General features: G+C 52.6%; 1 protein-coding gene across 6 annotated transcripts; it reads right to left on the bottom strand.

Moving 5' to 3' along the window:
* Nucleotides 1-65: 65 nt before the first annotated feature.
* PTBP1 (polypyrimidine tract binding protein 1) lies at nucleotides 66-13,661 on the bottom strand. Of its 6 annotated transcripts, XM_036425103.2 has the most exons (15): nucleotides 13,510-13,659; nucleotides 10,349-10,379; nucleotides 6,754-6,829; nucleotides 6,284-6,456; nucleotides 6,035-6,181; nucleotides 5,777-5,947; nucleotides 5,595-5,705; nucleotides 5,339-5,513; nucleotides 5,005-5,082; nucleotides 4,173-4,321; nucleotides 2,960-2,993; nucleotides 2,449-2,541; nucleotides 2,150-2,366; nucleotides 1,736-1,813; nucleotides 66-1,648 (listed from the first exon to the last, which is right to left on the bottom strand). In XM_036425103.2, the coding sequence occupies exons 1-15, from the start codon at nucleotides 13,515-13,517 to the stop codon at nucleotides 1,516-1,518; spliced, it is 1,674 nt and encodes a 557-aa protein (XP_036280996.1). In that variant the 5' UTR covers nucleotides 13,518-13,659; the 3' UTR covers nucleotides 66-1,515. The 6 variants fall into 6 exon arrangements, with proteins under 6 accessions (XP_036280996.1, XP_036280995.1, XP_036280998.1 ...); XM_036425102.2 differs by having other exon boundaries at nucleotides 5,777-6,181; nucleotides 13,510-13,661; XM_036425105.2 differs by lacking the exon at nucleotides 5,005-5,082.
* Between the last annotated feature and the right edge of the window lie 4,854 nt (nucleotides 13,662-18,515).

Raw genomic sequence — 18,515 nt, 5'->3', positions numbered from 1 at the left:
AAATGTCTGAATTCTCAAAGAAAACAGCAGTGAAGACAAGCAGGCCCAATAAAGAGGGAAATGAGTGCAGGATACAGAAGAGTTTATTCAAAGTCCAGTACAGACTAGCCAAACTGCCTTCTACAATGTGAATAGAAAGCCTGCAGAAAAGGCAAAAGTTGTTATAAAATCGCTTTTAATTCAGTTTTCTCAACATTACAAGCTGTAAGGCAGGCAACAGAATGTGCCATGCTCCACATTACAATACTGAGCCTGTAATTGCTGGTATCAAAATATACATCTGTGTCACCATAAAAAACTGTATTTGCTGCCCCTCATGTCTTACAACAGGTATAAAAAATTATAAATATTTAATCCCTTGTCCCCGCCCCAACATGAACACTTGGGGTCCAGGCCCAGGAAGAGGAGCCAGCCAGCACAAGGTTTGTGCACAGGGAAGCCCCTTGGACCCATGAGTAAGGACTATACAAGGTATAGGAGACAGTTAAGACTTGAGGGCTATTGTCCCACCTTAATGGGTCTGAGTTAGAGGCAGAAAAAAAAAAAAAGAGAAAAAAAAACAACTTTGGTCCATGATTTGCAGGAAAAAAGAAACCCTGAAAGTTTAAGAGTCCTTGTCCTCCCAGACAGAGGACAGGCTGTGTGTAAGGCATCTGAAGGTCGCAGGCCTGGGGCTTTCTAGGAAGAACCCAGGCTCCACAGTGGCCGGCCCCACTGCGTCTGCCCTGAAACTAGATCCTGCCCTGCAACTTAATTACAAGGAATAAAATAAAAAGTACAGTATACAGGTCATATAAGGAAGAAATTTAGATTACACATACCATTTTTATCATCTTGCTATATAAAAGGTTACTTAAAACTATTTCTTTTGCATATAAATGAAGATTAGAATATTTGGTCAACTGGAATATTGCTAGGCACAGATGTCTGCAACTGCATAAAAGCACAATACAAAGACTTATTATAAAACAAAGCTCCAAGCTGAAGAAGTGCCAGGGATGCACCCTAGAGGGTCTTGGCCCAGGAGGGGCACCTCAAGCCAGGGGCAGGGAAAGGAGAGAATCAACATTCTTGATTAAATGGAGGATTAGGATGCCTGCAGACCCTGCAGCTGGCAGCCTCCTGCCATGCTAGGCACATGATCCCTGTGGGGAAGCAGTCTCCTGTCCCCAAACCCCTATGTATTTGCTACTGCAAAAAAAAGGCCCTGCCAAAGCAGTGGGTTTTAAGGCACAAGAAAGCTGAATGGAGGCTTGGGAACACCCACCCTGCAGGCTGCAAAGGGGTATTGTCCGCGGGTCACCAAGAGCCTGAGGCTGGCACCCTATCTCCCAAAGGTGAGCAAGGTGAATTAGATTTAATTTTTTTAAAAACAGGTAAACTGATTTTCTCTTTAAAAAAATAAAATCTCTGGTCTTTTTAAGGTCACTTCAGCTGCTTTTTAAAGTGGCTATTTTCTGGAATGATGGAAGTTGTTGCCAGGACTACCCGGCAGGCTGGTCCTTGGTGGGGAGCCTAGATAGTGGACTTGGAGAAGGACACCCGCAGGTGGTGGTTCTCTCCCAGGTCGTGGTTGTGTAGGTCGATGAGTGCCTGGATGGCCTCCTCCACTGAGCCCATCTGGATCAGCGCCATCTTGCGATCCTTCCTGCAGGACAAGGGGTATAAAGACAGCATGAGGTGGAGGGGGGAGAGAGGGGAAGGAGGGCAGGTGGGGAGAGGGTTTCATGCTCACTGGAAGAACTTGAACCCTTTGACAATTCCGCCGTTGCTAGAGAAGAGCATCTTGAGGTCGTCCTCAGTTATGGAGGGCCTGTAGGGAGAGGGAAGACCTGAGCGAAACATCTACCACCTTGAGGACAATAATTCTCTCAGAGAGGTGAGGGAGAGGCCTGGGGGCTGTTCACTGTTTTAGGTACCCATAGATATTGCAGAACCACCTTATCTTAAGACAAAAAAATAAGACAAAAAAAATAATCCACTTGGCTTCAAAAAATGACACCAAACAGGTTTGCAAAAACTGCCAGCCCCTCCTTCCTTATTTGTTTTGGGAGTGTTTCAGGAAGTACAGAGGCAGCTTATAGCAGGACCACCTGTCAGAAGGCCCTCCTACCCCTTCCCTTTGCTCCCCCCACCATGTGCCACCTACGGGATGTTGGAAAGGTGCAGGGTGGCTGAGGGTGGGAAGATGTTCTGGAAGTTCTTGGAGAAAGGCTTCTTGAAGCGGTGGAGGGGTGAGTTCCCATAGTCTTTGGTGAGGCCCTGGTCCTCCTGGCCCTCCCGGGGCAGCTGTACGTTTTGGTGTTTGGAGAGGGTAATGCGCACAGGCTTTCCATGCAGCTTATGTCCGTTAAGGTGGCTTATGGCTGGAAAGGTAAGACCATTATGACCCAAGGCTCCAGGCACAGGCCTGGTTCCCCACCCCCATCTCGGGCCACCACCACTTACCCAGCTGGGCCTGGCTCCCATCTGCCATCTGTACCAAGGCATTCTCCTTCTTATTGAACAAAATCTTCACCCGTTGCACATCGCCATACACGCCTTCAAAAGTGTGGGGACAGGGCTCTGAGCCTAGGATCTGATTTCGCCTCCCACACCAGCCCCCATGACCCGCACACCCTCACAGGACTGGCTCTTCCTGAAGGTTTGCTATTCTGCCTCTGGGAACCTGCGTCTAGTCACAGGGATGTTACCAGGAGGACTACCTTCAGCAAAGAAGTCATAAAATCCAGGAAAGTCAATTGCCAGAGCCATCACTTTACATGCTACCAACACGCTTAACTCTGCGAGAGCATGCAGGGCAATAAACCATGCGTGTCTACAAAAATCCAAATAAATACACAAACCGAAGGCAAACCAAGTAATGAGGCAGAACTGCAAACTCACAGTATATCTTAGGGCATAAAAATAACCTCAATTAAATGAAAACAAGATAATAAAAGTGTGAATGATAACATACCGAAAAGAATAAAGAGGCTTTGGGGTGTGACTCTCTTTAGAGGACAGCAGAGCAAGGCAGCGGAGGGACAGGGAAAGGGAGAGGTCAGGGGGCGAGTTGCCATCGTCCACCACGAGGAGGCAGCCCCGCAGGCGTGCAGGTTGATGGATGATGAAGTTGTCAGGATGTTAATATTCAAGGGCAGGTTGGTTTCCGGAGAGCAGGGTTTGAGGGGGAATTTTGTTTTTATTTATTTATGGTTTTGTTTTGTTTCAAGCAACAACAGGAAGCAGAAGTACCGTGCAGTCAGTTGGCAAAGAAATTCCGGATCAGAAAAAAAATTGGGAAAGGGGAAGGGGAGAAAAGAAAAAAAGTAGCAAAAAACACAGGTCAGTAAATACATAAGAAAATCCGCAGTGTTCCATCAGTCAGATCTACACACATTACTAGTCACAGGACCACCTCGTGGAGCAGGCAGGAAAGCACCTGTCCGCACAGTGAGCAGGAGACGCTGCTGCCCCTCCAACCTCGCCCTGTTCCTGCCAAGCCCCTTGCTGGGCTCAGCTCCCCGGGAACCTGTCTCCTGCTGACTGCTGCGGGGAAAGTATAAACGCTCACACAAGCACGAGGGGTGGAGTCTGTTAGTGAGGCTTCTAGAGCATCTAATAACTCAGTCAGACAAGGCACCGGCTGCCCCAGGCCAAGAGATTATAGGAGTGGTCAGACAGATGAGAAAACAGTCTGAAATGCTAACAGGACATTAATCCCATCTCTGAATAGTTAAATATTTTGAGCCTTGATCTTACCCATGCTCTCTGAGCCAAACTTGGCCCTGAGATAAGTGTAGGTTGGCTATAGTAGGACTATGACTCAGTTGTGGGGGCAGCACAGACCATGGCCCTCCTGAGCAGAGGTGCCCAGAGACCTCCTCAAACAGAGTTGTGTTTGGCTCGAAATTTTGATTGCTTTCATGAAAGTATCAAAAACTATTTCAACTCTATAAACACTATGAAATTGGAAATTAAACTAGGATGTTCAGGGACAGAGCTTCCAGCACAGTGGGACGGGCGAGGAGGATGCGAGCACAGAGTGGACCTGCATAAGGATTGGCCTGTGTATGAGCTCCAGGAGTTACAGGAGCGTGGCCTGCTGACAGTTTGCACTAAGACCCGAGATACACAACTCCCCTGCCTGAGCCTCCAGGAAAAACAGCCTGAAAGAAAGAGCTACATACCTCAGGGTTGAGGTTGCTGACCAGCAGAACAGAATTTCCAGCCCCTCCCAGGCCTGGGATGGCGATCCGGCCAGCTGCCGCCGCCGCCGCTGCCGCTGATGGGATGGCCAGAGGGGCCAGGGCCCCATGCATATTGGGAACAGAGAGGCCTGCAGGAAAAGGCAGTAAGATGAGCAGCACAGCCTGCTTTCCACCAAAAGGGGAGCGAAGTCCTGCCCATCCTCATGCAAAAGACACACAGGAGGTGTCTGCACTCGGCCTGTCCTGGCCATATGGCTCCTTCATCTTCCTAAGAGCAGACTGTACTGGGTTTGGACCAGGCTACATGCGCCCATACAGCACAGAAGCTCCAGCTCCATGAATGCAGAAACGAGCCTCGGCCTTGTGTGCATGCAGGTACCCATCACCATGCAGATGGCACACTGGGCAGGACACAGCAGGCTCATGACTGTCACATGGTAGTTGTTACATTGTGGGGCGCCCAGCCCCCAGGAGGGACGCTCAGGTGTGCCCACCCAGCTCATGCTGACTTCTTACCAGGACACTTAATTCACCTACTAGGGACACAGCCCTCCAACCATTGTGTGTACACGTCCTTGCCCGGGAGGTGCTTGAAGGAATCAGACCAGAGACTGTGGGGTTAGAGTATTCTCTGCGTGGCCCTGTCCTACAACTACCCTGTCCAGGCTCCTCAGGGAACCCAGATGCCCGCGCCCAGGAAGATGGGCTCCCCCCGTGACTGCGCCCGTCAGCTCGCTTGTCGGCAGAGCTACTGAAAGGTGTGTGGGCATGCACAGTCAGTTATGGGGACCAAGACCAAGTGTTTGAGTACCTGCAGCTTGAGGAATGGCAAAGGTGGGAGGGAAACCAGCTCCTGCATAAGGAGAGGCTGACATTATACCAGGTGCACCTAGAAACAAATGAGACACTAATCATTGCACCCACAACCTCCGCCACCAGAGCCGAGTGAGCCAAGCCGGCGCACCCCACACCCAGCAGGCAGGTCCAATGTCCACCCAAGCTGGGTGCTATGGCCATGTAAGGTGCGATGGGCGCCAACCTCCCTGGGCGCAGGGCGGGCATCCTGGGGCCTGGCCACTTAGACTGAGCTGCGCGTCCTTGCCTATGGCACACGGCAGTAGTGGGAACCTTCCCAGAAATCTTACCAAAGGCTGCGGCCATGGTCTGGTCCAGAGAGGGTTGGCTGTCACCAGAGGGCAGGTCAGGACGGGTGTAGTCTCGGCTCTTGTCATTGTTGTACTTCACATTGAGGCTGGTGAGTTTAGAGAAGTCGATGCGGAGTGTACAGCAAGCATTGTAGATGTTCTGCCCATCCAGCGACTGCGGGGGAGGGGAAAGCTGTGAGTGGCTGGGGCCCTGGAGCTGAAGAGGGCAAGCAGGTGGCCCTGGGGACCCACTCACCAGCTTAGCATGCTGAGCGCTCACGGGTTCAGCATACTGCAGCAGTGCCTGGAACTGATTGTTCTTGGTGAAAGTGATAATCTTCAGAACTGTGCCAAACTTGGAGAAAATCTGTCAGAAAAGAATAGTCAGCCTCTGCCCAGGGTCTGGGTGGAAAATGGGGCACATGGACCCCACCTCACCTGGTGAAGCACGTCCAAGGTGACTGGGTAGAAGAGGTTTTCCACAATGATCCTGAGCACTGGACTCTGGCCAGCCATCGCCATCCCAGCATCCACAGCAGCAGCTGAGGCAGCCAGCGACAGGTTCCCAGACTGAACCGAGTTCACTGCCTGCAAGGCGGCCTGGGCCCGCTGTTGGGGGGAAAGCCATGAGTCCCAATGCCCCCAGGCCACACCAAGAGCCCAGTCCCACCCCAGACCTGAGAGGGGATGACGCACTGCCTGGTTGGGTGAGCTGTCAGTCTTAAGTTCCTTATGGTTGGAGAACTGGATGTAGATGGGCTGGCCACGGAGCACAGGTGTCACCGAGGTGTAGTAGTTCACCATAGTGTTGGCTGCCTCCTCTGTGTTCATCTCAATGAAGGCCTGGTGGGGGTGGGGGCGTAAGCCAGACCCAGATTCCTGAGGAAGCCCGGCACCACACTCCTAAAGCAGGCCTAGGGCCCCTCCTGACATGTGCGCACATACCTGGTTTTTCCCTTTCAGCATCAAGAGGTTGGTGACCTTCCCAAAAGGCAGTCCCAGGGAAATGACCTCGCCCTCGGTGACATCACTGGGAAGCTTCCGGATATGGATCACTCTGGAGGGCACACCTGTACTTCTGTTGTCACCTTTGAACTTTTTGCTGTCATTTCCGTTTGCTGAGAAGAAAGGTGGTAAGTCTAACACAGAGCACCTCCCAGGCTCTCACACAGCAACATTCCATTCCCCGCACCTCCTCAGAATCAGCTTCCTCCCGGACAGGATCCAAGCAGAGTGATCTCCACATCTGGTGCACACATAGCTCCCCAGTAAGTGCCCATGTATGTACCAGGGCTCAAGGTCACAGCCCACGTCAGTTCACCTCAGTGTCCTTGAAGCCCACTTGGGCACAGAGAGACCCGCTCTCCCCTCCCCGAACCCCGTGGCAGGGACAAAGGGTTATGGTCAGCAGTTACCTGCAGAGGCTGAGTTGCTGCTCATGATAAAGGGTCCGTTAGTGACACAGGTAGAGAAGAGCTCGTCCGATCCCCGCTGGAAGAGAGGGTGTGCCAAAGTGGGGCTGGGGGTGGCCTGGCACATGGCTGCAGACACCCTCCTCCCAGAATACCCTGCTGCTCAGATGTGAAGATACTACCCTGCACTGTGTCTGTCCCACCTCAAGATGGCCTCACAGCCTCAGATATGGCTGCTTTTCCACGGCGGGGGAGGGGGGACTGTCACCTACAAAGGGCTTTTCTGGGGAATCCTTACAGGGTCTGTGGACAGGCCTAGCTGGCCACCTTGAGACTGTTAGACTGTCTTTAGTTATCCCAAAGCTGCTTGCAAACTTGAGAACAAAGCCCCCTTGTCACACTGCAGCTATTCCCGTGGCCTCGGGAGCTCGGCCTATTTTCCAGCTGTGTGAGGACACCTGAGCTGCAGCCTCCTCACTCACTGACTAGAAACACTACCTCTCTGTGAGCCAGCAACACTATCCAATGACAGAAAACGGTGTGAGGGCAGCTCTAGACTGCTCATATGTAGGCAGACCCCTGTGACTTCTGACCTGCCTGTTTTCTTTTCAGAAACAACCTATTTACTCCTTAAGTCTCAATCTAATTAAATCAACTCCCTGAGCATGTTAGACTAACTCTGGGCTCAGAAAGCAGGCAGACAGGCATCCCTCCTGTGGACTGAGGCCCAAGGACAGGACTTTTATTTGGGGGGTGAACTGTATGAGACTGCCGTACACTCGTGCAAGTGGAGACTCAGGATGCAGCCCCCACCCAGGACAGGCTCTGCTTGGAACAAGAACGTGAGTACTAGGGACTGGCAAGCTCTAGGACCTGTCTGGGGTTAAGGGCGGAGCTGTGACAGTACTTCATCAGCATGAACTAGGACCAAGGGTGGCAATCAGGGGAGGGTATCTCCCCCCCACCCCCTCCCGAACTTCAGTGCCCCCTCAGGCCTGAAGCAGGAACAGGAAAGACCAGCTCAACTGGGCCTTTGCTCTCAGGGCTTACGAGCCTCGCCCCTCTCCCTCAAACTGCCTTTTTCTCAAGGACACCTTATCTTTGCCCTTCCTCCAAACTGCCAATATAGTTGTTAATCAAACAAGCATAACCATCACCCAGGGCTGCCATCTACCACTGGCAGAGCTGAGGTGCTCTAGAAGCCCTCAGAATCTCCACACACACACACACACACACACACACACACTCCGCTGCCACTACAGGCGGATGCCAGTACCTTCTGAAGGGAGACAAAGTTTACAAATTCTTCTTCAAGAAGAGGATCAGGAATGGCCACACCACCATTGGTCCCTGCTATGTGGGCATATCTCCCATCCCAGACCCCTGACTAGGCAAGCACCCAGAAGCCCCACAACCCTGCCTCCCCATAGCCCAAGGCTGTGAGGGCTGCCCACTCCCAGTGGTGCTTACAGCCAAGGAACAGAAAGTTAAAATTGCTGGTTTCTGAGCACTGGGGTCTACTATAAAAAGGTCTGTCAAGACTGAGCTTTTCCTGAGTGAATACCAGCTTCAAAGCTCAGTATTGCAGACAGATAGGCCTCAGTGGGGACAAAGTCACCAGGCAGAGTGCACCCTCTGAACCTCCTGGTGACACCAAGGGCAGATGAGTCCTACCTGGGCAAGCCTCAAGAAGGTTCTTGCCTATGGACTGGGAGTTCTGGCCCATATCCCTGCCCCCTTTATGCTCACAAAGGTGCCTCCCCCAAAGTTGGACAAGAGCCAGGCACTATGTGGCTCCACCGTGCTGGCTGCACAACCTTAAAAAGGGACTTGACTGCTGTCTCTGACCAATGCCAGGTGGGCCATCATTTAAATGGCAACACTCCTGACTCTGTGTTCCCATGGCAATATGACCTGGTGCTCCCACATTTGTGGACAAATTGTGACCACTTGTCTGTCCACATTCCCCTAGGCCCCCCCTTCCCCAGGACACAGGTCAGGTCTGCTAAACAGCAACTCCGCCCTCCCCAGAGCACAGGGACACTGAGATCATGACCTGGGCATTTGGGGAGACCCAATGGTTCCTTATCCAAAGTAAATTAAGCACCTATTGGAAAAGCCCCCAAGCTGCATGCTTCCTGCTGGGAACAAGGCACACCTGCTCCCAACAGTATGTTAAGGGGAACCTTTACTTCTTAATCAGTAGCTAAGCATTGTTAATCTCTGGACACTTCTAAATTATCGCACAGCTTGTTCTGTAGCTGGGGTGATGGTCAGTGGTGGCCAGAACCCAACGGTGCTGCCTCCTGGTAACAGGCTGTGCTGCCCTGCTGATGGCAAGTAGCCACCCACCCACTCACTGGAACCTCAGTCTGTCATGTACAGGTCTGATTCTGAAAGCAGCGGTCCCCTGGGGCTGGCCAGGAAGGACCACTCTTAAGGACAACCCCAGACAGAGCTGCTCCAGCTGGAAACAGGCAAAGCCAGGATTATGGGAAGGCCAGACATTTTCTGTGCTTCAGATGGAAGTCCCTCTCCCCTCCTCCTACCACTGAACAAACAGGTTTTATCTGCAGAAAGATCAGGACAGGCAGCATGTGAAGACAAGACTCCACCTGGAAAAACCCATCCCAGCCGCATGGCTCACTGACCAACCCACCTGCAGTGGATTCCCCAGCCCCCAATTCCTGCCAGCACTGTACCAAATCTATGTAAGCATTCAGTCAGCACCAGGCATCCCTGGATGCCACTTACTGCAGTGCACAGGCCTGGTCTTCACCTGAGGGGAGAACTGAGGACCACCATGGCCCCACTTCCTGTGGAGACAGCCGCTGCCAGCTCTGCCCTTTCTACAGCTTAAATGTCCCAAGTACCAAGGATGGCATAGAAAGGGGACACGGCACTTTCATCTCATAAGAAGCTATAAGATGTTTAGACCAAATCACAATGCCATCAAAAGTAGCACCTCTGGCCCTATCTGGTTTAGCTCAGTGCATAGTGTTGCCCTGCAGACTGAGGGTCCCAGGTTTGATTTCAGTCAAGGGCACATGCACAGGTTGTCAGCTCAATCTCCAGTGGGGGGTATGCAGGAAGCAGCCGATCAATGAGTCCAATCACTGATGTTTCTCTCTCCCCCATCCTCTCTAAAATAATATATTTTCTTTTCTTTAAGAGCAGCACCTCTATACCCTCCTATCCTACCAACCACCTCATAAACCAATAAACTACTTGGGGTACAACCAAGCTTCAACTTTTTCTGTATCAAACCAACAGTACTTAGAACACTTGACAAATATCCTGTCCCAATCACAGGACAGGGAGGAGGGGTCCCATATTAAGGCCAAAGGTGCATTTACCACTGAGAGGCCACGGAACCCACAGTTAGAAACACAGTGCCTCGAATTAGCTGGATGCAGGCAGGACAAAGGAAAGGTGCCTGAGTGCCCAACCTGCAAACTGTCAGCCCTACACACACTATAGACCATGGGAGTGCCGTTAGAAGCCCCAGTGCTCAGCAGCAGGAGGGAAGGGGCCTGCAGGGCAGCACCAGATCAGAGGCCATGCCAGCTAGAAGGGTAGCAGAGTCAGCAATGCCTACCTTTGTACCAACTGCTATGTCTGGGACAATGCTGTAGAGAGAGAAAAAAAAGAATGTTAGCAGGTGTACTACAGCAGCTGCTGCTAGGACTCTCAGGATAGGCCGGCCAGCGAAGGGCTCCTCTGGCTGCACAGTCCACCCAATGAAGTCCTCAGATAACTAGTAAGCTTAGGGCAGGGAAGTGAGCTGCCGCCCCTTTAATCTCAACTTGAAAAAGGAGCCATCATTGTCCTCTAGCTCCCCTCCCTCCCAGCAGGCCACCAGACAAAAACACCCCCTCCAAAAGCCCCAGGAGGGACACTTGATGCTTATTGTTAAAAGCTGAAGTGCTGTTGTTTGCTTTCTAAAAACTGGAAATGCTTGGAGAATGTTTCAAGCAGAGGAGACTAGTGAGAAGGTAGCTCACAAGGCCTTGGGGTCATAGCTCCAGGGAGATGAGAAAGGGGCTCAACAAGGGAACTCTGTTCAAAGAATGGCACCCTTCAGAGTAAGGAGGCAGCAAAGATGAAATAATCAGATAAAATTAACACAAGTTACTCATCAACCTGGCTCCATGTGACCGGACTTTCTCCCTGCTCCAGGCCCGGCTAAGGAAGGTGAGAAAAAACCATGGCTGCTGAGGTCCCTGCATTCCTCAACTGCACACCAGCTCTCAGTACAAACATAAAACCCTCCTACGGCTTCTAAATGTAAACTCACAAGGTCCTTCATGACTCAAGGAGAGGAACTTCCACCCTCCACCAGGTCACCTGGCTTAGTGGTGTGTGACCAGAGCCTCCATGATGTCACACAAAGATGTCCCCCTCACTAGCCAGGAAAGGCTAGTCTCAGAATGAGCAGAAGATCTGACACTCCTGCCCCCAAGTGCTACACCCTAGTCCAGCCATTTGCTGCACATCTCACTGGCTCATTCTAACCCACTGCCTCTACTGTAGGGCCTTCACCTCTTCAGTATAAAAAACACTATGGGCTAGTGTCAAGAGTTTTTAAAACCTTATAGCAATGGTTCTCAACCTTTCTAATGCCATCAACCTTTAATACATTTCCTCATGTTGTGGGGACCCCCAACGATAAGATTTTCGTTGCTACTTCATAACTGTAACTTTGCTGCTATTAATGAATCATAATGCAAATATCTGTGTTTTCCGATGGTCTTAGGCCTTACAGCAGCAGTTTGCAACTCATAGGTTGAGAACAGCTATCAGGGTTGCCTAAGACCATGGGAAAACACAGATATTTGCATTATGATTCATTAACAGCAGCAAAGTTACAGTTATGAAGTAGCAACAAAAATAATCTTATGGTTGGGGGTCACCACAACATGAGGAAATGTATTAAATGGTTGTGGCTTTAGAAAGATTGAGAACCACTGCCTTATAGAGTGTCAAGGAAAAACTCAGAAAAACGGAAAGAATGAAAAACATGCAGCTTCCCCTCTGCTAACCCAGGGCAACACATTGCTCCCTGGGAGGGAGCCTGAGGCAGTTTTACATAAAATGGCTCTTCTTAAAAAGGGTTTCAAACCTTCCAAAGAGAACCTGGCTGCCTCGTAATACCTCACAATTCAAAAGTAGCTGCAGATGGAACTGGGCCACCAAGCCACACGTGGGGGACAAAACACTCAAAAGTCCTTGAGGGAAGAAAAACAGAACCAGACCAGACAGTCCCCACTTTCCATCAAGATTTCTCTGCAGGGCCCCTTAAACTCCCACTCATGTGCACCCACAGTGCAGGCCAGCTGGACTGGCAATTCCCTGGGAGATCCACCCAAAACGGAAGGTGGACCCCAGATCACATTCCTCATGCACCAGCAGTTTCTCTAAAAGGCTGAATTTAATTAAGCCTGAAACGTATCATTTAAAACCAGAGGCACAGAGATAGTGACCGTCCAGACATTCTAACTACACACACCTCCAGATCTAAAGATAAGAACTGCCTTTGGAATCTTCTGGCTCCCTTTTTAAAAACCAGAACCTAACCCTCCCAAGGGGAAATGAAAATAATCACACTAACACGAAAGAAGAAAAGGCCCTGTTTCAAGTTAGTTTCATTTTTAACAAGTCCTATCATTTTTTCCCTCAGACCAGAAAAAAAAAGAAAAGTCCTTAAACTGGACAGACTCATGTCCAGTTTAAGGACTTTACAGCTTTGTGCGTTGGCCCTAAATCTCAACCGTCAAGTGGATAAGCCTTTTTGCAACCTCAGATCTGCTTAAGGTTATGATAATCTACAACATAAAATCTAATTACCCACCGCCCTCCCCATTTCTCTCGTTCCTGGAACACACGCAAGCCCCGGAGAGACCCCTTCCCTCTCCCAAGGCGGCCGAAAGGCCGTTGGCCGGCCAGCCGGCCCCACTGCCCGCGAGCTCGGGGTCCGGTCGCGCCGGCCCACGTGGGCCGTTCCGCGGACTCCAGGGCCTGTAACTCCGCGGCCCGAGGGAGCCAACTCGTGCTTAAAAGGACTCCCGTACAAGGAGCTCCGGGACGGCGGGAACAAAGGGAGCGCGAGGGCCCCTCCCCGACACCCCCGGTCCAGGAGCTGAACCGGGAGCGCGGCGGTTCTTTGTGGGAAGCCGGGGAGGGGCCGGGCGGGGGCGGAGGAGAGCCCGCGCCCTTCCGGACAGAAGGGCGGCGTCTCCCCGGCGCGCCCGGGACCGCCGCGGGCGGGGGAGGCCGAGAGCAAAGTCGGTGCGGCGGGAAAGGCTGCGCACGCGCACCGGGGCCTGAGAAGAGTCCGAGGAACTGCGCACGCGCGCGTGGGGGCCGGACGGGGAGCGGGAAGAACCGGACGGGGACCGGGAAGGGCCGCCCGGATAGCAGGAAAGGGCACGTGGAAAGCGCAAAAGTTAGCGCGGGGTTGGGGAAGACCAGCGGAAAGGGTCGCGCGGCCGCCCCGTGTGTTCGGGACAAACCGCGGAGAGACCGGAAACGAGCACGACAGTGGGAAGGGCTGGGCCAGCCAACCCCCGGCTCGGGAAATACCCGAGATCTCTCGCTCCAGGGAGCTTCCCTTACCGCCCGCGGCCGGGAGAGAAGAAAGATCCCGGAGGCGCTGTGGCCCCGGCAGGCGAGCCCTTTCTCCGAGGAGGCCCAGTCGGCCGCAAGAGTAAGGCTGGAGCGCGAGAAGAGGGGCGGGAAGCGCGGATAAACATGACTCACCCGTCCATTGCACACAGAAGAGACCCGCTAGGGACGGAGTGGAGGCGCTGGAATAGCAGGAACCGACCCAACGGCTCCGAGTTATAGACTCACAAAATGGCGGAGACGCCTGAACACGTCCCTCGCGCGCTCTGCCCATTGGCTCCCTCTGCTCAGGGAGGCGGGGCGAGCGCTGCGGACCCCCACCAGCGCCGCCCAGTGGCTAGGAGGCCGTCTGAGGGGTGGAGCTAAGAGGAATGGCAGGCGACCATTGGAGAGCGTAGCCGTCCGTCAGGGCTCAAGGCGGAAACGGCCCATGGAATCGGGGGAGGGGAGAAAAGGTGGGAGCACGTGACAAAGCCTGAACCAATGAGCCAGCATTCCTCCTGCCTTGGGCTTTGCGGGAGTAGCCATCTTGAGAGTGGGTACGTGGCGAGTCTGGCGGCGGAAAGCGTGCTCCCCTTAGGTTGCCACCATCTTGCAAACGGGCAGGTTGTTGTCCCTCTCACGCGGGAGAGCAAAGGGAGGCTTGTCGCCATCTTAGGGTCGGGCGGGACACCTAGTAGGCTCCATCTTGCTTGTGGGCACGTGGCAGAAAAGTCTGATTCAAATTGAGACGCTGTTCCTAGATTAGCAGGCGGGGAGGCAGAGGCTGCCAGCTTAACGTGTCCCAGACACCAGGCCCCAATTCTCACTGCTGGCCACCGAGCCTGCAGGCGCCTATGGACAGGGATCGCCCGGACCGGCCTGTTTTAGAGCAGCGAAGGCCCGGTGCACACGCGGAAATTGAGGCTCGGGGGTGGGGTGGGGTGGGGCGGCACACAGGGGACAGCCTCTGCCCTGCACACCGGGAATCTGAGCCGGGGCTGCAGAAAGCAGAATCCTGCCATCACGGGAAATTCAGAACCGGGTGCGGCTCCATCTCAGCAGCAGGAAAAAAACACCCTAAACATATTCCCAAGAGTGCTGATTCCAGGACTTAACAGGGTTGTCTGTGACAGGGTTGCCCCTTTGGAGCGATGACGGGAAACCAAGGCCAGAGAGGTGGGGAGGGGGAGTTCCACGTGCGACCTGCGAGGCCGAGCCGGGAGGCTCGCGCGGGTGGGCTCCCCCGGCGCTGCAGGTCGCACAGGCGGCGGAGCCGATGGTGAGGTTCTCGGTGCGAAGTAGAAACTCAATAAACAAAACAAAACAAAACAAAAAAAAATAGAAGCTCAATAAACAGAGGAAGCTGAAGCTGTTGTGATCATAGCCCCCCGGAGAGGGGGGCTTTTAAATGGCACCAGCCTCGAGAGGGAGAGGCCATGACATTTTTCTCTGCCTCTCGGGTTGGTGTCATGTCACCAGCCAGCGCCCGTGGTCCTGGCAACAGCACTGCCAAGGCCGGCGGCCTGGACGCAGCCCAGGGGTTGTAGGAGCTGGAGGGCTGCCGCGGGCGAGGGGCGGCCTCGGGTTTACAGGGAGCCTCCTGCGCCGCGGCTTTCTCTCGCGTCTCAGAATATCTGAAGCCCCAGAATCACTAATCATGAGGAACGTTCCAGGGGATTCTTGGGTTTGCTCCCTCCCAGACTCCCATCCAAGCTGGGACGTGGGTACCACCAGGGCCAGTTGCTCATCTTTTGGTGACCAGTGCCAGGGCTGCCTCCCCACCCCCAACCCTAAATGGCAGGAGTGTCTCAGCCCAGAGAGAGGAGGGGCAGCTGACATTGGTGGGGGCCTAAGCCATCAGGATTGTGTTATAACCCACTTCTGAGCATGACCCTCCCAGGACTCGCGTCTTGCTCAGAGTTCAAGCCCAAATCAATCTTGCAGCCCAGGAGGCCCCACCCCACCCCATTGGCCACCTTTCTCGTTTCTGACCTCACTTCTGTGGGCCTCCTTTGTGCAGCAGTTCCCTTCTGGAAGATTCTTCCCTAAACCTACACAACTCCCTCCTTTATTCTCTCGCTTTCTGAAGGCCAGAAGCGTGAAATCAAGGTACCAACAGGCCCACGCTCACTCCGGAGGCTCCAGGGGAGGAGCCTTAATGTCTCTCAGGTTATGGGGCTCCAGACTCTTGACTTGTAGGCACATCACTCTAGTCTCTGACTGGGATCACATGGCCATTTTTCTCCCTTATTTTCTCTGTCCCTTCTCTGTTTCTCTAACATAGACATTTCTCATTGGATTTAAAGCCTGTCAGGGTAATCCCGGAAGATCTCACCTCAAAACCGGACAAGCTCAGGGAGGGCCTGCATGGCGGTCTTGGAAACTCTGAGACCTAAAGTAACCACAAAGGATGGTCTGAAATTAAATTTAAAAAGCAGTTATGGGGGATAGTCACGTTCTAGGCCGGTATCTTTACTGACAAGGTCAACCTTTACCTTAACTGAGCCTGTCTGTCTTTTTCCATCTATGATAACATACCCTTGAAATGTCTGGGTAACTTGTAACTTTTTCTGGACCTCTTGGGGCACAACCAAATGTGGTGGGCACCAGGACAGATACCACAAATTCCTTCATTGTTAATTATTCCTGCACCCACCTAAGTATGTGTCTATCATTTTACTTTTTAATCCAATCCCAGAGGTTTCTCTTCTTTGCTTTCTCCCGTCTCTCTAATTTATCACCAATGGATTTCATGTTACCCCACCTATGTGCCTCCTTAGATTGCAAAATATAAAAATAGAGGAAAATCCACCATTCTCCGGAGCACTATCCCAATTCGTTGAGATATTGCTTCCTGGCAATTGTCAACAGTTTGGCTCAAATAAACTCACAAAAATTCTTTACAGGTTTGAATTTTTTTTTAATGTTAACATCAAGACCCCCTTTCCCGAATAAGGTCATGCTCATAGGTTCAGGGATTAGATGTTAATATAATCTAATATGGCCCCCTAACCCAACAGTTCACAACGCCATCTGAAACTTGGGCCAGCAACAAAAGGATGCTGGCGGGGCCTTCATGGCTGCAGAAAAGGCTCGGGGCAGGGCACAGACAATTAGATCTGGGCCCCTGGTTTGTTTAGGGGAGCCAGCCTCCTCTCTTTGTCTTCCCTTTCCCGTCTCAGTGCTTCCATCCTAATCTTGCCAGCCAGCTGCTTCCCTCATGAATGATTCAGGGTGAGTGCAGCCACACGCTCACCTTGCAATTGTTTGATAATTTTGAAAACGATACTCTGTGGCAGGAGCAAGGCTGGCTGAGTGGGAGCCAGATGGGGGTGAGGGCAGGTATCCCAGGGCTTTAATTCTCTTCTCAAGTCAGATGGAAGTGGAAGATGGAGCCTCAGTTTATCTTTGTCAAAATAGAGGGGCATGGCCAGGCCTGTCCCTCTTCCCCTCCCTGCGGTTTACCTTCCTGTTTCCAATAGAAATAGCTTAATGGTTTTGGATTTAGTCCCGTGTTTGTTTATCCATTGCCTAGATTACAAAGCCATGGTTGTAGGGGATCTGGGTTTGTGCTTGGGCAAGTCTCTCACATCTTCTCTCCCCCCAGACGGCCTCCCAGACTTTCTGACCCTTCTTGCACATTTCTGTTGAACTGAAGTAGAGCAGAAGGGGATTAAAGAGACTACTCCCAGCTCCTCCAAGCTGGAGCTCCTCCCCCAGCCCAGCTGGGTGGCCTGAACCCTCTCCTGGACCTTCTGGAACTCTCTCTGGCCTGAGAATATTCAAAATCTGCCTCCTGCCTGGGCCCATCAGGGAATAGCTGACTCCCCAGCTTACCAGACCTCAGCAGGTCCCCTCCTGCAATTAGGCCCCAGGCTCTTCCTCCACTACCCCGGCCAGGCCCTGCCCAGCCCACTGTCTCTGTAAGGTAGGGAGTCTCCAAGGTGCTACCTTTGAATTTCCTGGCCACCTCACAAGGGTCTTATCATAGATCCCACATCCAGGGCTCAGACTCCCTCCCCTCAGGCGGTTAACTCCCTAGCCCTTCCTCGCCCAAACCAGCCGGCTTGCCCCTCCCCTCAGGAACCCACCCTCTCCCCAGGCCTTGCCTTAGGGCTAGAACTTTGTTTCCGCCTTCAGCACCACACCACCCCCCGGCTGGGAGCTCAGCTAGTGCTGGGTGCCTTCCAGTTATAACTCCTTTTTCCTCCCCAATATATTTTATTGATTTTTACAGAGAGGAAGGGAGTTAGAAACATCAATCAGTGAGAAACATCGATCAGCTGCCTCCAGCACACCCCCGACTGGGGATGTGCCTGCAACCAAGGTATGTACGTGCCCTTGACCAGAATCAAACCTGGGACCCTTCAGTCCGCAGGCCAACGCCCCAAACCAGTTAGGGCCAGTTATAACTTTTTAATCCTCTGAGTATGAAGTATTATCAATTCCTTTCCCCAGCCCAGAGATCAGAGACTTTGAGTCAGCTGCCTGAGCCTCTTAGCCTGTAAGATAGCTCTCCCCCCCGCAGGCTGCTCCACCTTCCTTGGGGCAAACAGGCCTGTCCACACAGAATGACCACCTGACCCAGCAACACTTTTAGGTATGTGCTCAAGCGAAATGAAACTCACATTCGCACAATCACTTGGACAGGAGTGCTCACAGAAGCCAAAAGTGTTCATTGACAGACAAACAGACAAAACGTGATCCAGCCACAACACAAACACAGTGGAATATTACTAGTCAGCCACGAAAAGGAATGAAACACTGGCAAGCCAAAACGTCATCAGAGTCCCTGCTGTCACCTGTGGCTCCTCAGGGCTGACACCCTTATCTCCTGGCCTGTGTGCTGGTCATTTTTCTCCACTGGGAAGTCTGTCCCTCAACTGTCCTCTCAGGAGGGGTCGCCATGTGCAGCCCGTGGAGAGGGATGGGCCAGGGGTCTTTCTGTCAAATGGTCAGGAGCCCAAATGGCTCAAAGTCAGGTCAGGGCTCCTGTTGGGCATGGGCTGTGCAGGAAGCCGGGGCCTCGGGAAATGGACGGTAAACACAAAACAGAGGGCAGCAAACACCAGCCGGCGGCTGCTTTGAGCCCAGCAGGAAATGGCAGAGAGAAAGGCCGGAAGGGGCTGCGACAGATCAGGGCAGCCTCCCTGAGCAGC

Source organism: Pipistrellus kuhlii, unplaced genomic scaffold (genome assembly GCF_014108245.1).
Source record: "Pipistrellus kuhlii isolate mPipKuh1 unplaced genomic scaffold, mPipKuh1.p scaffold_m20_p_8, whole genome shotgun sequence".
Classification (NCBI taxonomy): Eukaryota; Metazoa; Chordata; class Mammalia; order Chiroptera; family Vespertilionidae; genus Pipistrellus; species Pipistrellus kuhlii.
This window is presented reverse-complemented; position numbering and strand designations above follow the sequence as displayed.